Source organism: Orbicella franksi, chromosome 7 (genome assembly GCF_964199315.1).
Source record: "Orbicella franksi chromosome 7, jaOrbFran1.1, whole genome shotgun sequence".
NCBI lineage: Eukaryota > Metazoa > Cnidaria > Anthozoa > Scleractinia > Merulinidae > Orbicella > Orbicella franksi.
Window position 1 is genome coordinate 30,893,964 of NC_138151.1, and position 21,641 is coordinate 30,915,604.

At 38.6% G+C, this 21,641-nt stretch overlaps 2 protein-coding genes and 1 long non-coding RNA gene across 3 annotated transcripts in view; all 3 read right to left on the reverse strand.

The window, feature by feature from the left end:
* The window catches only part of LOC145492029 (uncharacterized), a 37,022-nt gene extending 19,549 nt beyond the window's left edge, over positions 1–17,473 (reverse strand). The window contains exon 1 of the long non-coding RNA XR_014049911.1: positions 17,072–17,473. This is a non-coding gene — a long non-coding RNA (uncharacterized LOC145492029). The remainder of the gene's footprint in view (positions 1–17,071) is intronic.
* On the reverse strand, positions 1,079–3,451 carry LOC145493098 (carbohydrate sulfotransferase 11-like). Its single transcript, XM_081472503.1, has 2 exons — positions 3,204–3,451; positions 1,079–1,906 (listed from the first exon to the last, which is right to left on the reverse strand). Exons 1-2 carry the CDS (start codon positions 3,285–3,287, stop codon positions 1,079–1,081), a joined length of 912 nt encoding a protein of 303 aa, XP_081328629.1. The 5' UTR covers positions 3,288–3,451.
* Positions 11,265–12,209, reverse strand: LOC145493759 (carbohydrate sulfotransferase 11-like). Its single transcript, XM_081473217.1, has one exon. It carries the CDS (start codon positions 12,036–12,038, stop codon positions 11,316–11,318), a length of 723 nt encoding a protein of 240 aa, XP_081329343.1. The 5' UTR covers positions 12,039–12,209; the 3' UTR covers positions 11,265–11,315.
* Positions 17,474–21,641: the final 4,168 nt, after the last annotated feature.

Below are 21,641 nucleotides of genomic sequence, written 5' to 3' on the forward strand. Positions count from 1 at the left end.
CCAAAAACGACGTCCTCGTCGAGATCATGAGAATTTCAACAACGACAACAAAAACAACTAGCTTTTTGAAGGTAAATTGACCAACATGACACGAGCGTGGGGCAAAGAAAAAATCTGAGTCCCCGAAAGGAATCGAACCCATGACGTCACCATTCACATTTCATTACCGAGCTTAAAATTCATCATCTTTATTTACTTAACAACTACGTTTATTTCCATGACCATAAATACAAAGAGAGCTGCAAAAGCTTTTGTAAACTAAAGCTAAAACGATGATTTCCGTGAACATGTAGTAAGGCTATGTAGAAACATATCACCTAGAACTAGGTGATATGCTTCTGGGCTATGATATAGCAATTAAGTTACATCGGTTTGATTTGAACGTAGAATATCGTGTTGATCAAAGCAGGATGGAATGAACTTTGCTCATAGACCACTCAGCAGTTGTCTGCTCAGTGACCTGGCTTTTGAATGGCAGCGAGGTTGTTTAGATACAGACCTCACTGCTCTTGTTGTGTAAATCAAGTAGTTCTAATGCGAGGTCTTAACATTTATATTTTATATATCACCAAGTGTACCATGTTGATTATCAATTTTTACATTCATCAGTACTTACAATCATGCAGAGTACGTAAGCCAAACCTATTATCATTTCTCTTATCTACAACTGGCAATTTAACAGTAGTTTGACCTACGCATCACCTTTTAAAAACTTTATCACCGCTTAAACCTGTGAAAATACCTAGAAATCAACAGCAGTAGCCACTGATTGCAACCACACTCGTGACAGTAATTCTTTGCCGTATTATAAAGCTTCAGTCTTACAAAATGGGATTTCTTTGAAAAAAGAATATAGTCTCCTTTTAATAGGGAATTTCCCAGGTTTTCTTGTCGCCTCAGACATATGGCAACTCGATCAGAGCGTACAACTCGCAACTTCGTATGAATTCTACGCAACATCGACTGGCTCCAATATCCGAGCCTATCCTAATCCAGTCTTAATCTCTTAGGGAAAAGTTCCTAACATATTCATGTTACGTTGTAAAGTGTTCATAGTTTGTTACGTAACCAGCCTTTCTCACTGTTCTCTCTTCTTTGACTCAAAAAGACTCCTAAGAGGTCCCGGAAAGTCGTAATTAAACATCTCAAAGTTGGCTCTGAACAATCGACCAAGGATGTCGATCCATTCCATGGGAATCTGCGAGTAATAATTGAGTAAAGAGGAGGCGGTATCGGATTTATTGCTGGCGCGAGCATCGAATCTCTCTGCCTCTTCAGGCGATAACTCTGCTGCCTCTTTGAAATCTGCCAAGTCTTGATCAAAAGTTTCGTAATGACCTATAAAGTCATAGTTGATAGCACACATTCCACATATGTTGACGTAATTGTCCCAGTGCCAGTCCATAACTGGGGTGGTGGTGTTGCTTCCTTTGGTTACTAAATATTGAATAAATTCACGAAAAGTGATGTCATCGAGCTTTTCAAGTGCTCTACGGGAAGCGTTTGGACGGACGTTTTCTAGAATTGCTGTGCCGTGACGTTTAAGTTTGTGTTTGGGAAATCTTGGATAAACAAACTTGTCTTTGTACGCTGACAGAATGCGCTCGAACGGCTCACGGACAAACGTGAACTTGAAAAATGTTTCCAACATCAGCTTTTGCTGGGCAGGAGGAAACTCACCCAATTTTATCTTCTTTCCACTCCTGTTGAAAGGATACAGCATTCCTCTCCACTGCCTGGAAGCAACTTTAGGCATGATGCAGTACAATATTTTTAGACTTGGAATAGCTACTATGTGAAAAAGGTTTGGCAGGGCATTGTTCCCAGTCTTTCGACAAAACGTTTCGGCCAGTTTTCTGCGTTCTTGTTGTCTAAACTCCCTCGGAGTGCTGAAACTATATGATTCCTATGAATGAGAAAAAGAATAAGTAGTTTTTTTTTCAGTCATAACAATCAACAGATTTTTTTAATGAGTGATATTTGTCAGCTTGTAACAAACTAGGAACACTGGGCGAAAGTAAAAGTGTCGTAGAGTAATCAAGCCGGAATACATAATTTACACCGCACCTGGAATATACAAATCAATAGCCAGGCCGGAAAAAAGATCTGATTCTAATAGGAAATTCAAGGTAGATTTCGAGTCGGGCGTTCTTGAAGACCTCAGAATATTATGGTATACGCGGCTTCTGCTGATCCATTTAGGGTTTTGCGCAGTATGTGCTAAGAATGCACATATTAGCTTTGTGTTTAACCAATTTTCTAAATCAGTTGGTATAACAGTCAGGTCTACAATCTAATTATCTTTCAATACTTACGCTAAACTTAATTTGTTCTACCCGTTAATAATTCAAATCAACTCAATCCAAGTATCAAAATTTCTGTTTTATTATCATAATTAATTGTTGCCCCCCGATGTTTGTCAAATTGCTTGTAGCAGAGATGGAAGTTCACAATAAGTACATTTAACCTCTTTCTCAAAGCGAGTCTTGTTGCCCTTCCTGTCATATGATAATGAGATTTCATTTACATGCGAATTAAACTTATTTTAATATGAATGGTTGTGCACCGGGCCAAGCTTTGATAGAGAACCTTGAGGCAAGTCGAAAATGGGCTATTGTGGCACGAGAATAGCCAGTAGTTGTCGATCACTTCCCTGTCGTTTCATAGCACAACACATGTATGTTAACTGAACAAGGTCCACAACCAAATTACCTTGACTCAAAATGAACTGCTGATTCACGTATGCTATACATATTATAACCAGCTCCAACTCAATTCAGGAGACGTGAATGTGGCGATCATGAACTATCATTTAATGACTTCAGTCTGCAATAGACTGTGGTGCAAGTTGGTTTCATAACAGTGATCCAATGCCAATCAAAATTAATTGTATTCCAATTGTAATTTGATTTTTGTATTACTTGCTTAGTTAATATACTACTTTAACTTTCCAAAAGAGATTTAAGTCATTTCAAGAGTTACCCACTCTTAACTAATTATATCACGTAAATGTAAGCAGGCACATGTATGCTATGCAGACCTATATTTTGCCCTTTTTATGGAATTCTTCAACCTTCCGAATAACTTTCAATACTTCTTCTCAATCCACTAATTCCTCTGTTTTATTCGACCTACGTTTTTTTACACCTATCCAATTCATCCATGGGCTGTCTCACAGGAGCCTTAATTTCTTTGTATCATACCTGTGTAGTCGGCTCATTTGAGTCCTCCTTTATAGCCCGTTCAGCATGACTTTGCACTAAAAGCAACGAAAACACAGGAAGCATTATAAATTTTATGTGGAGGGAGGCCTAGTAATTAGGATCCTGAACTTGTAATCCGGTATTTCCTTGAATGTAATTTAAAAATGATTGCAGAACAAATTCGTTGAATAATTCGCTGCTGTTACAATTCTCCCACGATAGAATCAGCGCCGATATACAAATCCTCTCTGGGATGCTTGTCTGAAAATTTGGATTAAACCTCTAAACGAGACTAATCTCGGCGTGGCTCCAGCGTTATTGTACCCCCAAAAGATACCATTTTAAACGGACATGACAGCGCTTCGTTATTTTGTCTTCGAGTGCAACCCTAAGAGATATTTTGACAGCCAAAAATTGTGGCGTCGCGTCCTGAACACCCCATAGCTAAGTGAGACCGAAATCCGTAAATTACAACCCAAAGCGAGACGACCAGCGTCCCTGACCTTCCTCACATGAGAGTTCCCCACCCCCTACCCCGGGTACAATTGTTTCAAATCAGCTTCACTTCGGACATTCCAAGGAGTCTCATCCATTCCGTCTTGGACCCATTCACCGCTAGCAAAGTATGCTTCCTGAGTATCAGTCCTCTGACGAGAGTCAGTTTCCTTTCCTTCCTTTTTCCTCCCAAACAAAGACCGTGACGCCGTCCCGGTTTTAGTGAATTGTTGAAGAGAGAGAAAATCAGTTGTAATAGCCAATTGGTCTGCCTCCTGCCGGTTAGGATTAATTTTTAACCATTTACGTTTATTTGAAATATTTGTTTCCTTTGTTTCAGTGGCATGCCTGTAGACTAGCTAAGCTTAATGCTTGTATTACTAAGTGGATGACCGCTATAAATAAGATTTACATTTACATTTTTACATTAGTTAAATTTTGGTTAGCGTTCTATCACGATTCCCGTTACTGGCTACGCTACACACTATCTATTTTGTTGCTGATAGTGAGTATCTTGAGCTCATGGTAACTGTTAAATAGAAATCTCGAGCTCATAAGACACGACACATGAGAACAGGCTTTCAAAAAGTGTACCACACTTTCTCAGTTGGACATTACAGCCTTGCGCATAGGGCAAATGAACATAATAATACCACTTTTGTAATTTTGTAGCGTCAGTGCGCGTATAAGATAATTTTTAACAATGTCACAATAGCCGGGTTTTTTTTTAATAAGAAGGTTTAAGTAATAAACATACGATCACTCAGTGTTTGTTATACGTTCGATCCTGTATTCATTATGTTCACGAAGATGCATATGGCTTTCGCTGATCGCGAGACAACCGAATGAACAAACTAGTTCTTAATAACTCATCATTTTAGTCACATACATGTCATTAGATGCGTTAGCACCTTGACGAGCCCTCGGACCCGGATCGAAAATAAAACATTTAGAGTCATACTTTACTGCTCAGTTCAGTAAGAAAAAAAAATTCTTCCGCGAAAGTTTGACTTCGAGTCGTTTTTGTAGCTCTGGAGAGAAAGGAATGAGAAAGCGGGCATGAAATTAAACCTATTAAACCTATAAACCTGTATATAATTCATTTGTATGATATTTTATTGTGTTTCACTAGTAGCAGGTAAATTCCACACGTAATTTAGTCGCATGACTGCTAGGTGTGTATTTTTTAGTAAAAGATTTGTCTATCTATCTAAGCATTCCTAGCCTTCGAATTTAGACGTATTAAGCTCCGGCCAAACGATCGCAACATTGTTGGGCGCAACAGTGTTGCGCGCGTTTGACTACGCTGTAGCAACGCGTTGTGACGTGTAGAGTGTTGCTGGCTAAAGTTTGAAAATGGTCAAAGTTGAACCAACAGATCGCAACACGGCGCCATAGGGTGACCAAACTCGCAATGTTGCGATGTATGTTGGTTTCAAAAGTTGCGATCTTTTAGTGTATTCCATTCTCGCGTTCATTACATGCACTCAGTTGGGTATTAAATTGAATTATAAAGTCATGTAGTTCACGATCTGTTTAGTGAAACTTAAAAGCTGAGGGCCTGTGGGTTATAGTAACCACAAGACCCGGGTGTGCTCTTTAAGTTCTTGTGTGGAAAAATTCTAACACGGGAACACGCTTTACATTGTGGATTATAAGACAAACCTTTACCTGTGTCCAGTTTAATTTGCCCTGGATGGCGCCCTAGACACAACTGGTATCTCGTGTAGATTAACAATATCCCAATAGTCAAAAGAGTGGTCAAAAAAAGAAATTGCTGTATCTTCCCGTTCATCGTTTCAACGATTCAACGTGACCAGATTTAAATATAACGATGATGAACTTAGGCTTCGAGAAAAATGAAAGGACCCCCTGGACAGAATTTTTGTGGAGAGCAAAGCTCGTCATGGTAATATAACAATGGACTGATGATTTGGAGCTAGGCAGTAAGTTCTTGAACACGAGGTACGGTAGGGTTTGGAAGTTTGTGCAACTGTTCAAAGAACACAGGAGTCCCTTGTAAGATGCTCTCGATTTCTTCGTAATATTAGCCTTGAAGTCTGACAAAATAGGTCACTAGCTCTTCGTTTATCTGTGCGGCGGTTTCAAATGGCTCTTTGAAAGGTTAAGTTTTGTGAAAACGTTGGCAACATTTGGAATTATTAATGCAACAGATTCATTTATACAAAATATTACTAGGGTGGTTTGTCTCCGTTGATTCATCTTTGATATTTTAAACTAAATATCCGTTAGACTATGCTGATTTACGCGCGCCAATTTTTCAAAATCAGACTAGTTTTCCACACGCTTTATCTCTGAAACGAAGTCCGTGACCTTAGTAGACGTTCGAAGAAAATATATCGAGTAGAACATTTTCGCGCTAACGTCCTTAAGTCTTTTTTTTTCAGTAATACCTAATGAACAGCTGTTGTTTCCACGGTGTTCATATGTTTCGAGGCCAAGGCGTGATAAACCTTAAGGAAGTTTTACTGTGCCTTTCAATAACATGCGGACTCTAAAATTCAAATCTCGACCGACAAATGCGTTTTTCGCTACCGTCAATCAAGTGTTCGGCGGCTCCTCCTAGCTTCCCACTACTGCTGAGCGCGCGGTAATCAAATAGTTGAGCAAAGTTCAGACAGCGAAACAGTGCTCGGCAGTAGTCGGAAGCTGGGAGGAACCGCCGAACATTTGATTGACGGTAGCGAAAAACGTATTTGTCGATTGAGCTTTGAACTTTAGAGTCCGCATGTTATTGAAAGGCGCAGTAACACTCGTGTCTTCTCTTTACATAAATTTATGGCATACGTGAAATTGAAACATATAGATTGTCACAAAATGTAATTCCGAAGATTGCTACGGACAGTATGGAAGAGGTTTTCGTTTTTCTCCCGCAATGGCCTTGGAGAAATTGTTAGGTACCTAATCTGAATATTGATAAAACCTCACGCGGTTTTGTAGAATAGCTCCATGTGATTGATACTGGGGAGGCAGCCCCGGGATGCTGTAGGTTTGTTTTGTGCGGCGAATTTGATACCCGATTGTGCTCTTTCATGTTTACACGAACATGTTTTGTAAGAATATTTTAAGAATAAACTAGACGCTAAGATTTCGAATAGAATATAATTTTGTGCGTTGAAAATGTATAAATTCAATGCAAAGATATGTTTTCAAGGAAACTGTGTAAAGTTAGTTCTTTCTCTAAACAGCAAAACTAGTCAAAAACCAACAAAAACAGCATAAGACATATGCTCAATGTTAAAAACATTTCTGCAAGAAGTTATGTGCGTGATATGAAGTTTTAATGCCTGCAGGCTGGCTCCAGTATTCACCAGCCAGACACCAAATACATTCGAAAACAGAAATGCCATACGCTATAATAATAAGAATATTCGCAAGGATATTTTCAGCCTAAAATCGACAGAAAGAATATTCAGCCTCGGCCGGAAAAACAATATTCTCATCAAAAAGAGAGTACTTCATTGGAAGTAACGTCCGTTGTTTTGCGCTTCTAGGTCGCTGTTTTTGTGCAGTTTAGATGAAATCGGAGAGAAAAAATTCTTATAAGCCAGCATATATTTTAAGTTTTGCATTAATAGATATATAATTTGCGGTGGTTCACTTTAAAACAGTGCGTTGTCAATTGTTTTTAGCAAAGAACACCCGCGAAAGGTAACCTCAGCAACTGTTTCGTCTTCTAAAAATGTGTAATAATGGCAGCCCAGTCTTCTAGTCATTAGAAAAAGGGTGTTAGGACGCTACAGGGTGTGAGCTTTTCCTTGGAACCCTGCTTGAAAACTTAGTACTATCACAATGGGGATTACCAATGTAAAAGACGAAGCCTAGGCATTGTCTCCGTGAGAAAAACAAATGGTTTTCGACTTGACTACTCTCCTCTAAGCGTTGTGGCGTACACTTTTTTTTTATAATAATTTTGTTTTTCCGACAGAGGCTGAATGTATATATTCTTATTTTTCTACCGATTTTAGGCTGAAAATATTCTTGTAAATATTCTATAGCGTTTTCTGTTTTCGAATGTTTATAGTGACTAGATGGTGTTAAAGTAATTTGGAGCCAGCCTGCACGCATTGCAGCCTGCTATGACGCACAGAACTTCTCGCAGAACTGGTATTTGCTCTCACATGCGAAGATGTTGCTTTTTGGCTAGTTTTGCCGCTTGGAGAAAGGAAGAATTTTATACGGTTTAGTTAAAAACATAAATGATTATGTATTCACAAATTTTCAACACACAAAATTGTATTCTTTTCAACATCTCAGCCTCAGGTTTATTCTTAAAATATTCTTAAAATTTCGTAAATTTTAGCCTCCATATTCTTATAAAATATAATCTTACAAAAAGAAAAGTGTATTTGCGAAATAGGGCTGACAAAAGGACGAATGACAAAAGAAATGAATGAATGATGATAATCTTCTGAATAAGGATGCTTACTTCACTAAGAGTTAGAGATTTACAGAAGGGTCCTTTAAGACTTAAAACGTTTTAAAAATTATAATATACATAATAAAAGTTTCAAAACAATTAGATGTATATCAACTAGGAAATAATGCATTGTGCACATGGAAATCGAAGCCGTCGATTATGATGAAACTTAAGGTCACTCTAAACAGAAAAATACTCTCTAACATCATTTCAGGTTTGAAGGTTTCTAAATAATTTGGTGGTATAGATGTGACTAAAAGGAAGCCGCGGGAATTATTTTTTAAAATGAAAGAAAATTATTGTCGAATATCTACGATTGCTAGGAAACGATTATCATTTCAGTTCACTACAAATTGGACTGTGGAATCCTTTCCACAATGAAGGTGATCAAGTGTTATGTGCAAGTTCGATAATTACAAGAATGTTTATGGCCATCAGGCCAATTCAGATCTAAAAGCGGCCTTAAATCTCTTACGTAATTCTTAAGGTGTCTCGATACAGTCTTTTTTTATCTGGGGTACACCAAGCATTTTCAATCAGCTTTTTAACAATCTTTCCTTTATCGGATGGATATGAAAATCAAACCAGTCATTGGAAGAGGACTGAAGTTTGGTGTTATGTATTTCTCAAGGCAGTCGAAAAACAACAAAAAATGTAAATCGGTAAAACCTGAATTTTGCTCGGACCAGATGTGATATGAACCCTCCCCCCTCCCCCTCACCTCGCTAGAGCCGCCCTGGACGGACTTGCCCTTAGATTGCCGGGAAATCCCATTTCCGAGGACCTCAATTTTAAATTTTTTTCCGGGGGAGGATGCCTCCCCGGATACCCCTACAGGGGATCGCCATCAGGGAACAGTATTTCGAACCCCTTCGGAAACCTTTAATTTTGAATCTTATCGACTAGTGTCGGACTAGACTCCAGCGTAAAGCCAAAGCTCTCCTGAAATTACAGTCACTTTAAAAGTAACACCATCTACAAAACATAGGGCTAATTTCCACTGGCGCAGAGGCATAACTGACAAGCATAAACATAAGTGCGTGAGGGCAACCGAAACAAAAGAATTAGCGATACCACCCCTTCAGTTTGGGATAATCTGCGGAAGCCTGGATTAAAGTGAGCTATGATTGGTTGTCTTCTTTATGCTTCTTTTCATATGGCTTATACTGAACCAATTGCGAGGTCAAGATGCCTGGGTGTTGGCCAAGTTTTTGAACCGAGGGCCGAATACCTTCGTTGTACACTGAAATGGCAGCCGGATAATAGTGTAACCATCTTCAACTTACCTTGGCCATTGATGATCTCTACTCAGGACAAACAAACATTTACATAGCCCCTTCAGCCACTACTTAAAGTTCTCAAATGACTTAAAATAAAATAGTTTTCGACAAACGTAATCACAACTTTGTGTCACTTACCACCATAATCCTGAAATTCAAAATGCGCTGGTTTCCAAGCGAAGGAAGCTGAGTGAGCTGAAGAGTTGCATACAGATATAAATTGAGCGCCCCTTATGCCTGACGAGGATAACATATCTCTTTCCAGTTCTAGATTTTAGTACTCGATGACGTCACGTGCAAGCGATCTATACTTATGCCTTTGCTCACTTTCGTATGCTTATGTTAAAAGGGGAATGTCTGTTTGCCATATTTACCTAATTAGTATGAGGGTTTCAGTTACTTAAGCAATGTAAAGCTCTGAATCTTGAAAGGTATGGCATGGTCAACTGGCTCAAGATATTTTAGGCCGATGTAGAAAATAGTTTTTGTTTAACGCTCATAACATTTTTCCGTATCAATTTTTGAGATTAAGAAAACCAAAGTTTTATTGGCGTAGCTTGATAACCAGGCATCACATGAGACGATGAAAAACTAGTTTCCAGGCTTTTCGCCTAAAGTAGGTTGGAACGCGTTTCTGGAACACTTGGACGTTACAAATTCGTCACGAACGAAACGGTGTGTCTTCGTCGCCGTTTTAGGAGTGAAACTACTTCAAAATAATCAATCTCTTCGAACGCTTCCCTTTGTATCAACAAATAAACTCCCTTCGAACGCTTCCCTTCGCATCAACGAATGTACTCAACGAACGGTCAAAGCACGAAGTCGCAGATTCAAGTCTGTCCATCTACGCAGTGGGGCCTGGGAACTGCTAACAAACGGATAACCTGAAGTCGAGATATCAGGACAGAAATAGGAGGCTGCACTATGCGGGCAGCAATAAGCATTGTGGCTTCACTATTCCCTTCAAATTAACGGCTCCTAATTTATAGCACACTAATACTTACTACATGTTATTTTTAGGACTGCTCGGATAAAATCGGTGCCCAAGGCTTTCATGTAGCACGATATCTTTATTTCGCATATAATAAGCCAAAGACCTTCATTGGTGTAAAAAATTTCCCTTCCTCTGAAGGTCTTTCACAAATGAACAAATTTCTCGTCAAAAAGGGCGCAACACTACGACAACGGTACAGAGCGACGTAATAGCAGCGCTAATGGACTCGCGTAAGGAGAATACCTATTGTCTAAACACACTAACAAATATAGCCTGCGTTGAAGGCGCAAACGTAAGTCACTTAGGGTGCGTTTCTTTAAGAAAATCCAAGAGTGGATTCTTACATCGGAAAACGGATTTTGCGTTTCTTTTCTGAGCAGATTAATCCAAGATCTCTCGGAACATGGCGCGTCAAAAGAACCGAAGAATCCACTCTGGGCAAGGATTCTTCGGTTCCTTTGATGTACCATGATCCGAGCGATCTTTGATTGATCTGTTTAGAAAAAGAAACGCAAACTCCGTTTTCCGATTTAAGAATCCAATACATACATACATACATACATCCTTCATTATCTTTCCCCATGGGGGCTTTTCGTAGACAATATGATACAATACTACAATTAAATACTAATATACTAAAATTAATAATATTAATTGTAATTTAGATAGTCACGAATTTAAAAACTCTACAATTAATTTACATTTCAATGCTTTTTTAAAAATTGAAATAGTTCTACTGAGTTTTAAAGTAAGGTCTAATGAGTTAAAACGCACCCTTAATCACGCCACTTTAAGATCCAGAATGCTCAGCAGCCATATAATTCATTCCACCTTAGCAGAGCAGGAAAAAAAAAAAAAAAACAGAAGCCAAAATGATCACATCCTCACTGTGTTCTTTTCTTTTACTCAAACAGACTCTTAAGAGGTCCCGGAAAGTCGTAATTAAACATCTCAAAGTTGGCTCTGAACAACCGACCCAGGATGTCGACCCATTCTATGGGAATCTGCGAGTAATAACTGAGCAAAGAGGAGGCGGTATCGGATTTATTGTTGGCACGAGCATTGAATCTCTTAGCTACTTCAGGCGATAACTCTGCTGCCTCTTTGAAGTCTGCTAAGTCTTGATCAAAAGTTTCGTAATGACCTACAAAGTCATAGTTGATGGCACACATTCCACATATGTTGACGTAATTGTCCCAGTGCCAGTCCATAACTGGGGTGGTGGTGTTGCTTCCTTTGGTTACTAAATACTCTATGAACTCACGAAAAGTGATGTCATCCAGCTTTTCAAGCGCGCTTTGGGAAGCATTTGGACGGCAGTTCTTCAGAATTGCTGTGCCGTGAAATTTAAGAACTGGGCGGTCAAATGGTCTGGGATAAACAAACTTGTCTTTGTACGCTGATAGAATACGTTCGAACGGCTCACGAACAAACGTGAACTTGAAATATGTTTCCCACATCTGCTTGTGCTGATCGGGAGGAAAATCACGCAATCGCAGCTCCCTACCTCCACCATTGTTAAAGCGATACAGCATTCTCCTCCATTGCCTAGAAGCCGCCTTAGGCATCACACAGTATAGTATTTTGAGAGAGGGGATCACAGCTATGTGAAATGGATCTGGCATCTCATTCTGGCCGGTTTTTTCACAGAACTTCTCAACCAGCTTTCTACGCTCGTATTGTCGCTGCTCTCTTGGTGTTGGAGTGAATGAATCCTGAGATTGACAAAAAATGCAAATATTTAGGTTTCATTTTTGGTAAAAATCAAAAATGCATGTACAACTTGGTGTGTATGGCTCAATTTAAATTTAACTTGGAGCCAACGTTTTTATCAGTTGCCATTGAAAGACATCTTTGGCGATACAGCCTTTTTCGCAAAAGAGAAATTTGTACCATTCCCAGGTTCAAATTTCAGCATTAAACCGGCGTAGAAGTCATTACAAAGGGAAAAAAGTGCAGCTAAACTCAAAGCCTTTTGTTTGGATCACTCGTCGTGTCGCTCAGGGGTGCAAATTACGGATTTTGGTCTCACTTTGTGTGTTCAGGACGAAACGCCACAAGTTTTATATATTTGTCAAGGTATCTTTAGGGATTGCACTCGAAGAAATGCGCTCTCATATCCGTTATAAAATGATATCTGTTAGGAGTTAACCAAAGCTTGAAAGATGAATTAAATAATAAAATTATTAACTAATTTAGTAATTAATTATATTTTTTTCTGTCTTCTTTGTGGGATTATTTAATATTTATTTTCTTCATTATTTTATCTTATTTGTATTTAGCTTATGTAGGAAGGTCCAGGACCGTGCACGATCTTTTCTTTAATTTTGCACAAACATCTAGTTTGTTTTGTGCAGATTGTAACTGTTGTTTTGCTGGCTTCTTAAGGAGTAGTGGAATACAGTTTCGGCGAATCTTTGTTTACAATATTGCCTCACTTTCTAACCTAGATACAAAAATGTCAAAAGAGCATAGCTTGATGAACTGTCTAACGAAATTTGACCCCGATGTAATAGATGAAACAGTTTTTATGCCGCGAGCCACCCAACAAACTTCTTTTCGAAAGTCATTATTAGCCAATCACCATGCGAGATTTGGTTGATTGATGGTGTCGCCTCTTTGAACGGTTTAAAAAAATGATAAATATGTAAATATGTAATTTGTTTACCCGAGGAGCATAGTAATGGTTTTTTGTTACCCTTTGTAATCATTTTCACATAAAAGTTCTGGGAAGAAAATCAAATGCCACTTTAAAAAAAAAAAATTAACAAAGAAATGTTCCAATAGGAGTCCTCCATTTCCTCAATCTGAAACCCGGCACGACTTATCAAGCAAGATGTCTTCTCTACGCAAATCCTATATTTACTACGAAGGCAAATATAAACGATGACTTCACAAAGGTTCCTCTTTTGCTTGTTGCAAAAACGAGTGTATGCTTTTCGTTTTGTCCCAGATATGTGGTCAATCTCAGCTTCCAAGTTCTTATGTAATATGTCAAATACGAGAGACAGTGTTTCATCGGGATATCCAAACATCAAGAAGAAAGTTGAAATACGACGCGCAGCGCTGTATTTTTGATGGAATTCGAGGTGTTTGGATAGCCGATAAAACATGTTCCAAGTGAATGATATATCTTCTCAATTGAAACAAAAACTAAGGAGTGAGAGAAGTAAAATCGTCAAAATCTATGCTCATTAATACCAGGTATCCAAACCTCCTTCACTGTTGTGATTTTCTTTGTTTTAACTTGATGAATTATTAATTAGTCTAAGAAGAAAACAATTTATAGCACTCTGAGTACCTTACCTGTAAATAAGTATCCTTTATTATCGGCTTCTTGATGTGAATTTTCACTGCGTAAAGATAATGAAAACAAAATATTATCAATCCCTTAAGGTGGCCATGTATTTCATGCTTATTTATAATGGTTCTCTTTCTTTCTATATTTTTTAGATTGGTTCAGTAGTGATCAGTCATTGGTTAGAAATCTCGCCTCCCGGTTATGTGGTCTGGGTTCAAATCCTGGGCCGCTTTCCATTCGAACAGTTTTCGTAAAAGAAGACAACGTTGCGAGGAATGTACCGAGATTTTCGGAAATTTCTTTCCGGGAATTTCGGTTCCAATTGACTTCCTCCCGATTGAATAGTTCGCTTTACTGATTTCCAACAATTTCCGGATTTTCTGACAACTTTCCCAGAAAATTTCCGTTCCACTGATCCCCGTCGAAACTTTCGGAACTTTTGGTTGAGTGGAAAGCGCCCCTGGTGCCGGCGTCATAAGTAGGTTGGGTTAGCTGTTTGAACTTTCCTTTCTGCGAGGGTTTTTACCGAGTACTCCAGTTTTCTTCCCTTCGCTAGAACTTCAAATTTTGGCTACGTTTATGCAGTTAGAATCGTTATTGTTGATTTATATAAGTACACAACGCAGATAGTAAAGAACACGGCAGGAGTCATAGAAAAACTCGAGGCGAAGCAGAGTGCTTCTTGCATTTCACGAGCTTTCTTACTAGAAAAAATCACAAGTACTTATATAAATCACTTGTATAGAAATTGCGTTCAAACTTGTGAAGTGAGCAGCTGCGAACCTTATTTACTATAATTAATTATTTACCGAGATTGAGGTCTTGCTGTGTTAACCAAGGATAGCGAGGGCAAACACAGCAAGACCGAAGCTTGAGAGTTTTCCGTAAAGACCGAATGCTCAAGGTAAATAGGTAGTTTACTCTTTAAAAGAAAAGGATGATTAAAAGAGACGTGGTTAAATCCCTCTCTTTTAAAATTCGCCTTGCTTTGATGGCTGTTCAGTCTCGTTCCCAAGCCTTCACATTATTTAGGAAACTGATATACATGTACCGTTGCAGGTTTAATAAAATTGCGCTGCTGGAAACCTTACAGTGCAATTACCTGAACAGATTGTCCACTCTCTCGGGTACAATCTTATCAGAGCGCGCGTTATATAGCTGGTTTTCACATGACGTCACTAAAATTCGAACTACAAAACTATTGATATTCCTGAGATTTTACTTTAATAATGTATAAGAGCAGCTGAAAACTAATATTCATACAAATTTTCGCTCCGAATGGGTTCTTGGTTTTGTGATACACGACGCTTGAATTTCTAAGCTTTTGCGTGACGCGACATTTACATGACGGCCTAGAGAGCTGTCGTGATGGTTAAAAACGTGACTTATTTCGGGGAACGTAGCTATCTGAACAGTTCATGTCGTAGAAAAAAATTTTTTTAAATGTTTTAGAGTTCCTCGAGGGATAAATTCACGCTTTTGTAGCAAAACTCAGTGACAGATGTTTCTGTTGGTTTCCGGCCGCCATGTTGGTGCCCATACGGATGGGCACCAGCATGGCGTCTCCATACAAATCTCTATAAATTTGGGTGAAAAATTTCTCCGCATATCTCGCATAAGAAAAATTGCTGTGACCAGAAGTTTGGCGAGAGACTTTGCATATTTACCTTCTTTCATTTCCCGGATTCTGGACTTTATCTCTTGACCGGTTTTGATTTTGATTTTGATCTATTTTGAATTGTGTGACACTGAAAACCAGCAATCGGCTACAAACACAAGCCATATAATGAATAGCCATAAAAGTTTAAGTTTGTGTCATGAATAAAAGCATCATATCGTATTTATTTTGAATATTGAAGGAGTTATCTATCACAAATGCATATACAAAATGGCGACTATTAATTGGTGAATAAAAAGAATGAAAAGATCAGGGTTTTTTTCCTGAAAAACAATTACTTTTAAAATAAAATATATGAGACGATTTACGCCCAGTGTGATCCCACTGTTCCTGTTTGGCAGATGATATTTGCATTTCATTTAACGGTGGGAGCTTCGTGGAAAAAATAAAAATAAGACGAAGGGCAATAAGAACTTTTAGAATAATTATTTATTGTTATTGTGACTATTTACTCCTCACTATAGTGTTGAGCAATTTGAACAGCGCTCTAACTTTAAAAATTACTCTCAAGCTCGGTTAAGGTTAATTATCATGAGATGAATTTCGGATGCGCGTTGTTCTCGAATATTTACAATTGTTGGGCATTAATATAAGTATGCATAGTTGTCGGACATCCCCGATTGCTTGGAAACAGCCGGTTAACACAGTGATAAATGAAATTTTCAGCATGGCGTTTCAGTTCGATATTTCAGCATTTCAAGACTTAAGATTTTTTTGGATAATGTGATAAAAATTGTGAACAAAATGCTACTTCTTTCAAAAACACAAACACCAGAGATCTATAGTTTACCAGGCTTTCCTTTGAAGCTCGCAATACTATGAAATACCAGCCATACAATGTTTGAGTACCTCTTTTTCATATAGATATAGATGAAATACCGGGATTTACCTTGTTCCTATTCCTGATCTTAGTCGCGGTATTTACGTTACCGGTAACACGCTAAAATAATATTTACTTCAGAAGCAAACAGTTCTTTCCTTTGATTAAAACATTTCCGATTACGTTCCCAAACTCAGCTGGGGTGAGCACTGAATTCGGTGCTTTCGATTCAAAATGAATTCAAAACACGAGATGTGTTATTTCAATAAATTCGGATGCTTCATCCACGTCCTCAAAGTAAACAGAGCATAATATATCCTCCATTTAAGCTATCGATTAAATAAAAGGGAAACACTCTTTTCCAGGTATATTTCCACAAAAGTTAGGTCCTGTGTACTACGCCGGAGAAATTTGAAAACGTTGTTTTCACTCTGAAAACGCATCAAATGTTTTCCGTCCACAGTGCGACGGAGAAATAGTCAATCTCTTGAGCACGTCGAATTGTACAATAATTAGGTCTTCTCGAATGTTACGACAAAGGGATCGAAAGGAAAGTTTTACTTTAAACATTGCTTTAAACATGCTGTTTATTTTTGTTTGAGAGCCATGTTAACAGAGAAAACCAAGCCATGGCTAACATAAGGAGGACCCTCGACCTCTGTTGTTCAGGGTAGGATCAGATTAACCAGTTACAGATTATTCAAACGATGGACAACGCTTGCGGCTGTCCAGGTTTTTCTATGCAGTGTTGCCATCTGTTCTTCCTGTTTTTTTTTTTTTTCTTTCTTTTTTTTTTTAATTTAGTGATAGCATAGAATTATTTAAGCAATACTTGCGTGTTGAAAACACGAAAACTTACCGAAGTCGTAGCTGGTATTTTTCTCCTTCGTGGAATACAACGAATATCGACGATAACAAAGAAATATGGCAGTTGTTAAAACAGACAGAAAAACCAGCTGAGCTTTCTTCATCGTGACAAAGGTCTGACGTAACTGCACTTCCTTCTCGGCTCCAAGATCGACAAGAGCGATGCGTGAATTGCGGTGATGTTACTGATCAGTGACGTTTTAAGTCTTGTTAATCTATCCAGTGAGAAACTGTCTTGCGCAGAGCCAGAGGCTTTCACCCATAACGACCAAAGCTGTTCTCGACACAATGGCTGAAATAATTTCCCTTTCGGTAAGTTCGCTGGAGTGGCACACTATATAACGAACTGTGGGTTGGCTTGTATTATTTTACGTTGAGCAGCGGTTGTAATAACGCAGTGTACAAGTGTCCGCGCCTTGGGTAATTCCGGTGGAATCATGGTGGAAGTGTGTTTTGCATAAGTAGGGAGCTTGTTGAGGTATTGATTTACAATGCTGTGTTTCACAAGAGTGCTGATGAGCTGTTGTTAGTCCTAAATGTACTATGACCCAACCAGTGTGTATTAAGCCTGCTTTGTAAGAAAAGGCCGTGGAAAAATTTCAAAATTCTTAAGAAGACCTCAGTAAGTATTCTTGCGGTCCTTGTGGGGAACAGATGTTAATAATGTTTGTAATTAAATCTTGAAAGACTGGCCTGCCTAGGCTAGCTCTAGCTATCCCAGGGCCAGACTGATGTAAAAATGTAGATTTAGGAACTAAATAAGGATGTTGTTTTTGTCGTTGATTGTGACATGATATCGGGCATTATTTGCGGGAACACAGTTTGAGATCGAGCACAGTCTATATACTGTAAGCCCAAACTTCGGTTGTCGACTTATTACACCTTTTGCTGTTCATTTACAGAAAATAAACATTCATTTGTGTCCAAGTTTCTTTCATTATGATCATTAAACTCTCATTAACACCAATATGACCTTCATTTGCACGTAAGGAACGTTCAAGAAAAATATTTACATATGCATTAACATTCAAAATCATCAAAAGAAAAACAATACCTTCATTTGACATTCATTGACTGTAAATGTACTTTCATTTTGGTCGAAAAAAAATTCGTTGTCACGAAACGACAATCATTTACACTTTATGACATTCAGTTTTCAACAGAAGACTTTCAATAACACAATTTGCATGAGAACTAACATTCAATTGCATTATTATGCAACCATATCCATGAAGATAACAATCTTAAATGCGGTGAGACATACATTACCGTGTTTTCACCTAACGTTAAGAGAAAACAATCGCTCATTGGCGTAATTCTTTTGAACAGAGATATCTCGCCCAATTTTCCTCGAAAATTTGATTATAGAACAAGGGACCATGTGTACTTTTTTCAAATCATAATTTCACAATCCTCCCCTTGCAGATATAAATTCGGCCACTTACGAAACTTTTTGCGTACAACTCAGAGGGCGCACTACAGTATCCGTGTGACATACATGTACGTGTAGTGACAGTTCGATTTGTCCAGAAATGCCACGAAGAAATAGAATCGCATTTGAACACCGCGAAAGGATAGTCAGGGCTTTTGAAGATTTCAACGAAGACTATTTACCATTTACTAGTGAGGCAATTGAAGGATAAATCGTTCAGCGAATTTGATATTCTATCTTTCAAAAATAAATGTTATTATGGCTGTAATGTTTGTCTCGCCGCATTAAAGATTGTTACCTTCATGAATATGGTTGCATAATAATGCAATTGAATGTTAGTTCTCATGCAAATTGTGTTATTGAAAGTCTTTTGTTGAAAACTGAATGTCGTAAAGTGTAAATGATTGTCGTTTCGTGACAACGAATTTTTTTTCGACCAAAATGGAAATACATTTACAGTCAATGAATGTCAAATGAAGGTATTGTTTTTCTTTTGATGATTTTGAATGTTAATGCATATGTAAATATTTTTCTTGAACGTTCCTTACGCGCAAATGAAGGTCATATTGGTGTTAATGAGAGTTTAATGATCATAATGAAAGAAACTTGGACACAAATGAATGTTTATTTTCTGTAAATGAACAGCAAAAGGTGTAGTCTTTGCACTTAACACTCGGACGAACTCATACTCCTACCGTGGTACAAGGAAGGCGGGGGTGGGGGTGGGGGGAGGGTGGTTGATGAAACTCTGCCTCTGGGTTTTGTTCTGTTAAGGTGGCCGAACACAGTTTTCGCGCGCGCTTTTGCTGATGCAATTCAGCGCGCGCACAAGGACTGGAAGAAACAAATATGCCGTCAATAGAGCGATCCAGCGATCATTTTATTTAATCAACACCCGCACTATCTGTTACTGTTTTCAGGTTTCCAACCATTTAAAGGTAATTTTGTGTTGTGGCCAAAATAACTCAAAATACCGTGACTGAGCTCCTTTTAGGCACAGTGACATAAAATTTGCATTGATTAGATAGCCCTGAGCTTGCTCAGCAAGATGGTACTATTTTTGCTGGTTATAACGTCGAATCACGGGTATACAGTTTGTGATCGAGCTCGGTTTGTAAGCCCAAACTTGGGTGCTGACTTATCAGTCTTCGCGCTTAAGATACGTGTATGGTTTCCTTCGATGTAGAAAGCCTCTTTACGAATATTCTTTTACATTTCATTGTCGGTTTGAAATCGATTTCGTGATAAAAAAAAATACACCGTACAACGATCAACGGTCATTTTCAAGTTCAGTCCAAAAATAAAAATTAATATCAATAAAAACGTACGAAAAGGCGCTAAAATTTGTACATAGAAATAAAAGGCTAATGAAATAGCTTGGTGGGGATTGCATGCATAGTTACCGGATTACATAGAAAAATACAAAACTTTAAATCGTAAAACTATCAAAAAAAAGCAGAGACAATAAAAAAAAAATTGATAGACCTAAAGAAATGATTTAGCTAGGACTGAGTCACTCTATTTGTTGAGCTTCAGCTTCGGGATTTCAATAACGGAGTTCCGGCGGAGCCTCATACCCATATGGGAAAGTAAAGGAAACCTATGAATTAACTTTGTCATGGTTATCGTGGCTACCGGCATTGCTCGTGGGCGCGTACGTACGACAACGACGACGACGACGACGACGACGACGACGACGACGACGACGACGACGACGACGACGACGACGACGACGACGACGACGACGACGGCGACGGCGACGGCGACGGCGACGGAGTCGCACAAGATGGCGACCATACTCCAGCTAATAGGTTGAGAGACATGCACCCGTGGTTTATTGCGTCCTTCTTTGATATTGGACATCCATGTTATGGTCAGTTGACATGTCTTAAACAAGGTATCCGCTCACCAGTATTACGCGACCATATCGCGAGTTCAGGTTTAGAGCTCACCTGTTTATATTAAGGTAATTCCTCTGAAATAAAAGGGACAATAGAGTTTTGTTCAAACTTTGTCCACTAAAATATTTATCATATTATAACTTCTATTTTGAAATAAAAAAGGGGGGTGCCCATGCTCATTAAGGAGCAGTGAGGCATTGAAAATGCCCCATTTTGGCATTATTACCTCAAGTCTACCGCCGACCAAGTGCAGGTTTTCGATTGGATATCGGGCTCATGTCAGGTTAACTTGTTGTAATCAGGGCCGGGTTGTTTGGAAGCCGGTTAATGCTAACCCAGGATTATAAAAGTTAACCAAAGCATAATTTTTTCTTGTGTACAAATGGTTTTCACTGCTTTTGTTTTTGTGTATTTTGAGGACCTGGAGATTTGTCAAACTCAAACAACATAAACAGAAAACCTCACGTTATAGTTACAAAACTCAAATCAAAATTCTCGCTTATCCTGGGTTAGCTTAATCGGGCTTTGAACAACCAGGTCCAGGAGCGCCGCTTTTAGGCTTGGCTAAATCTATATATTAGAAAGCATTTCAAGAAAAATAAGACAGTCAAGCTTGTTTTGGCACCTCCTAAATCCTAAAATTCGCCCCGATGCCAATCTGGCTCCTTTCCAAGTTGTTTTTTATATAACGTCAAATCAACAAATGGATTTCAGATGACGTCAAAATGTGGTAAGATCCAAAAAGTGCCACACCAGGTCCCTCTCTTAAAAGACAGGGTCCGCTAGGGTGTTGGTGTATACGGTATACTGGGCGATATTAAATCGAGTATACGGTATTTTGACGCCAACATTGGGCCTTAAATGGGTATAACGTTTACCATGTTTCCCCAAATGTTGGCATTTTACACGAAATGAGGGGACGTGTTGGTTTTTTTTCTTTTCTGGTATATTGGCATACCACTACCCTCCCCTACCCCCTCCTCCACAGCCGATTCCGAAAAGAGAAAGTTTCTAAAAGAGTTCAATGTTTTACTGTTCACAAGGATTTTTATTTGTGGTTTTATAGTAATCATGCTTCAATAAGAGGCGTTTGACAACATCCTTCGATCGCCTCAACGAATATCCCGAAAACACCGTAGAGAAAACTAAACGCCATCACATACGTGACCCCCAAACTGCAAATACAAAATGGTTGTACTTTAAAATCTCATTCATTTCAGTCCGACTAG

Coding starts and splice junctions, on each gene's coding strand:
- LOC145493098 (XM_081472503.1), bottom strand. CDS start 3,287: ATGCTTCCTGTGTTTTCGTTGCTTTTAGTGCAAAGTCATGCTGAACGG. Junction 1,907..3,203: donor CAAATGAGCCGACTACACAG/GTATGATACAAA, acceptor TCTCATTCATAG/GAATCATATAGTTTCAGCAC.
- LOC145493759 (XM_081473217.1), bottom strand. CDS start 12,038: ATGCCAGATCCATTTCACATAGCTGTGATCCCCTCTCTCAAAATACTA.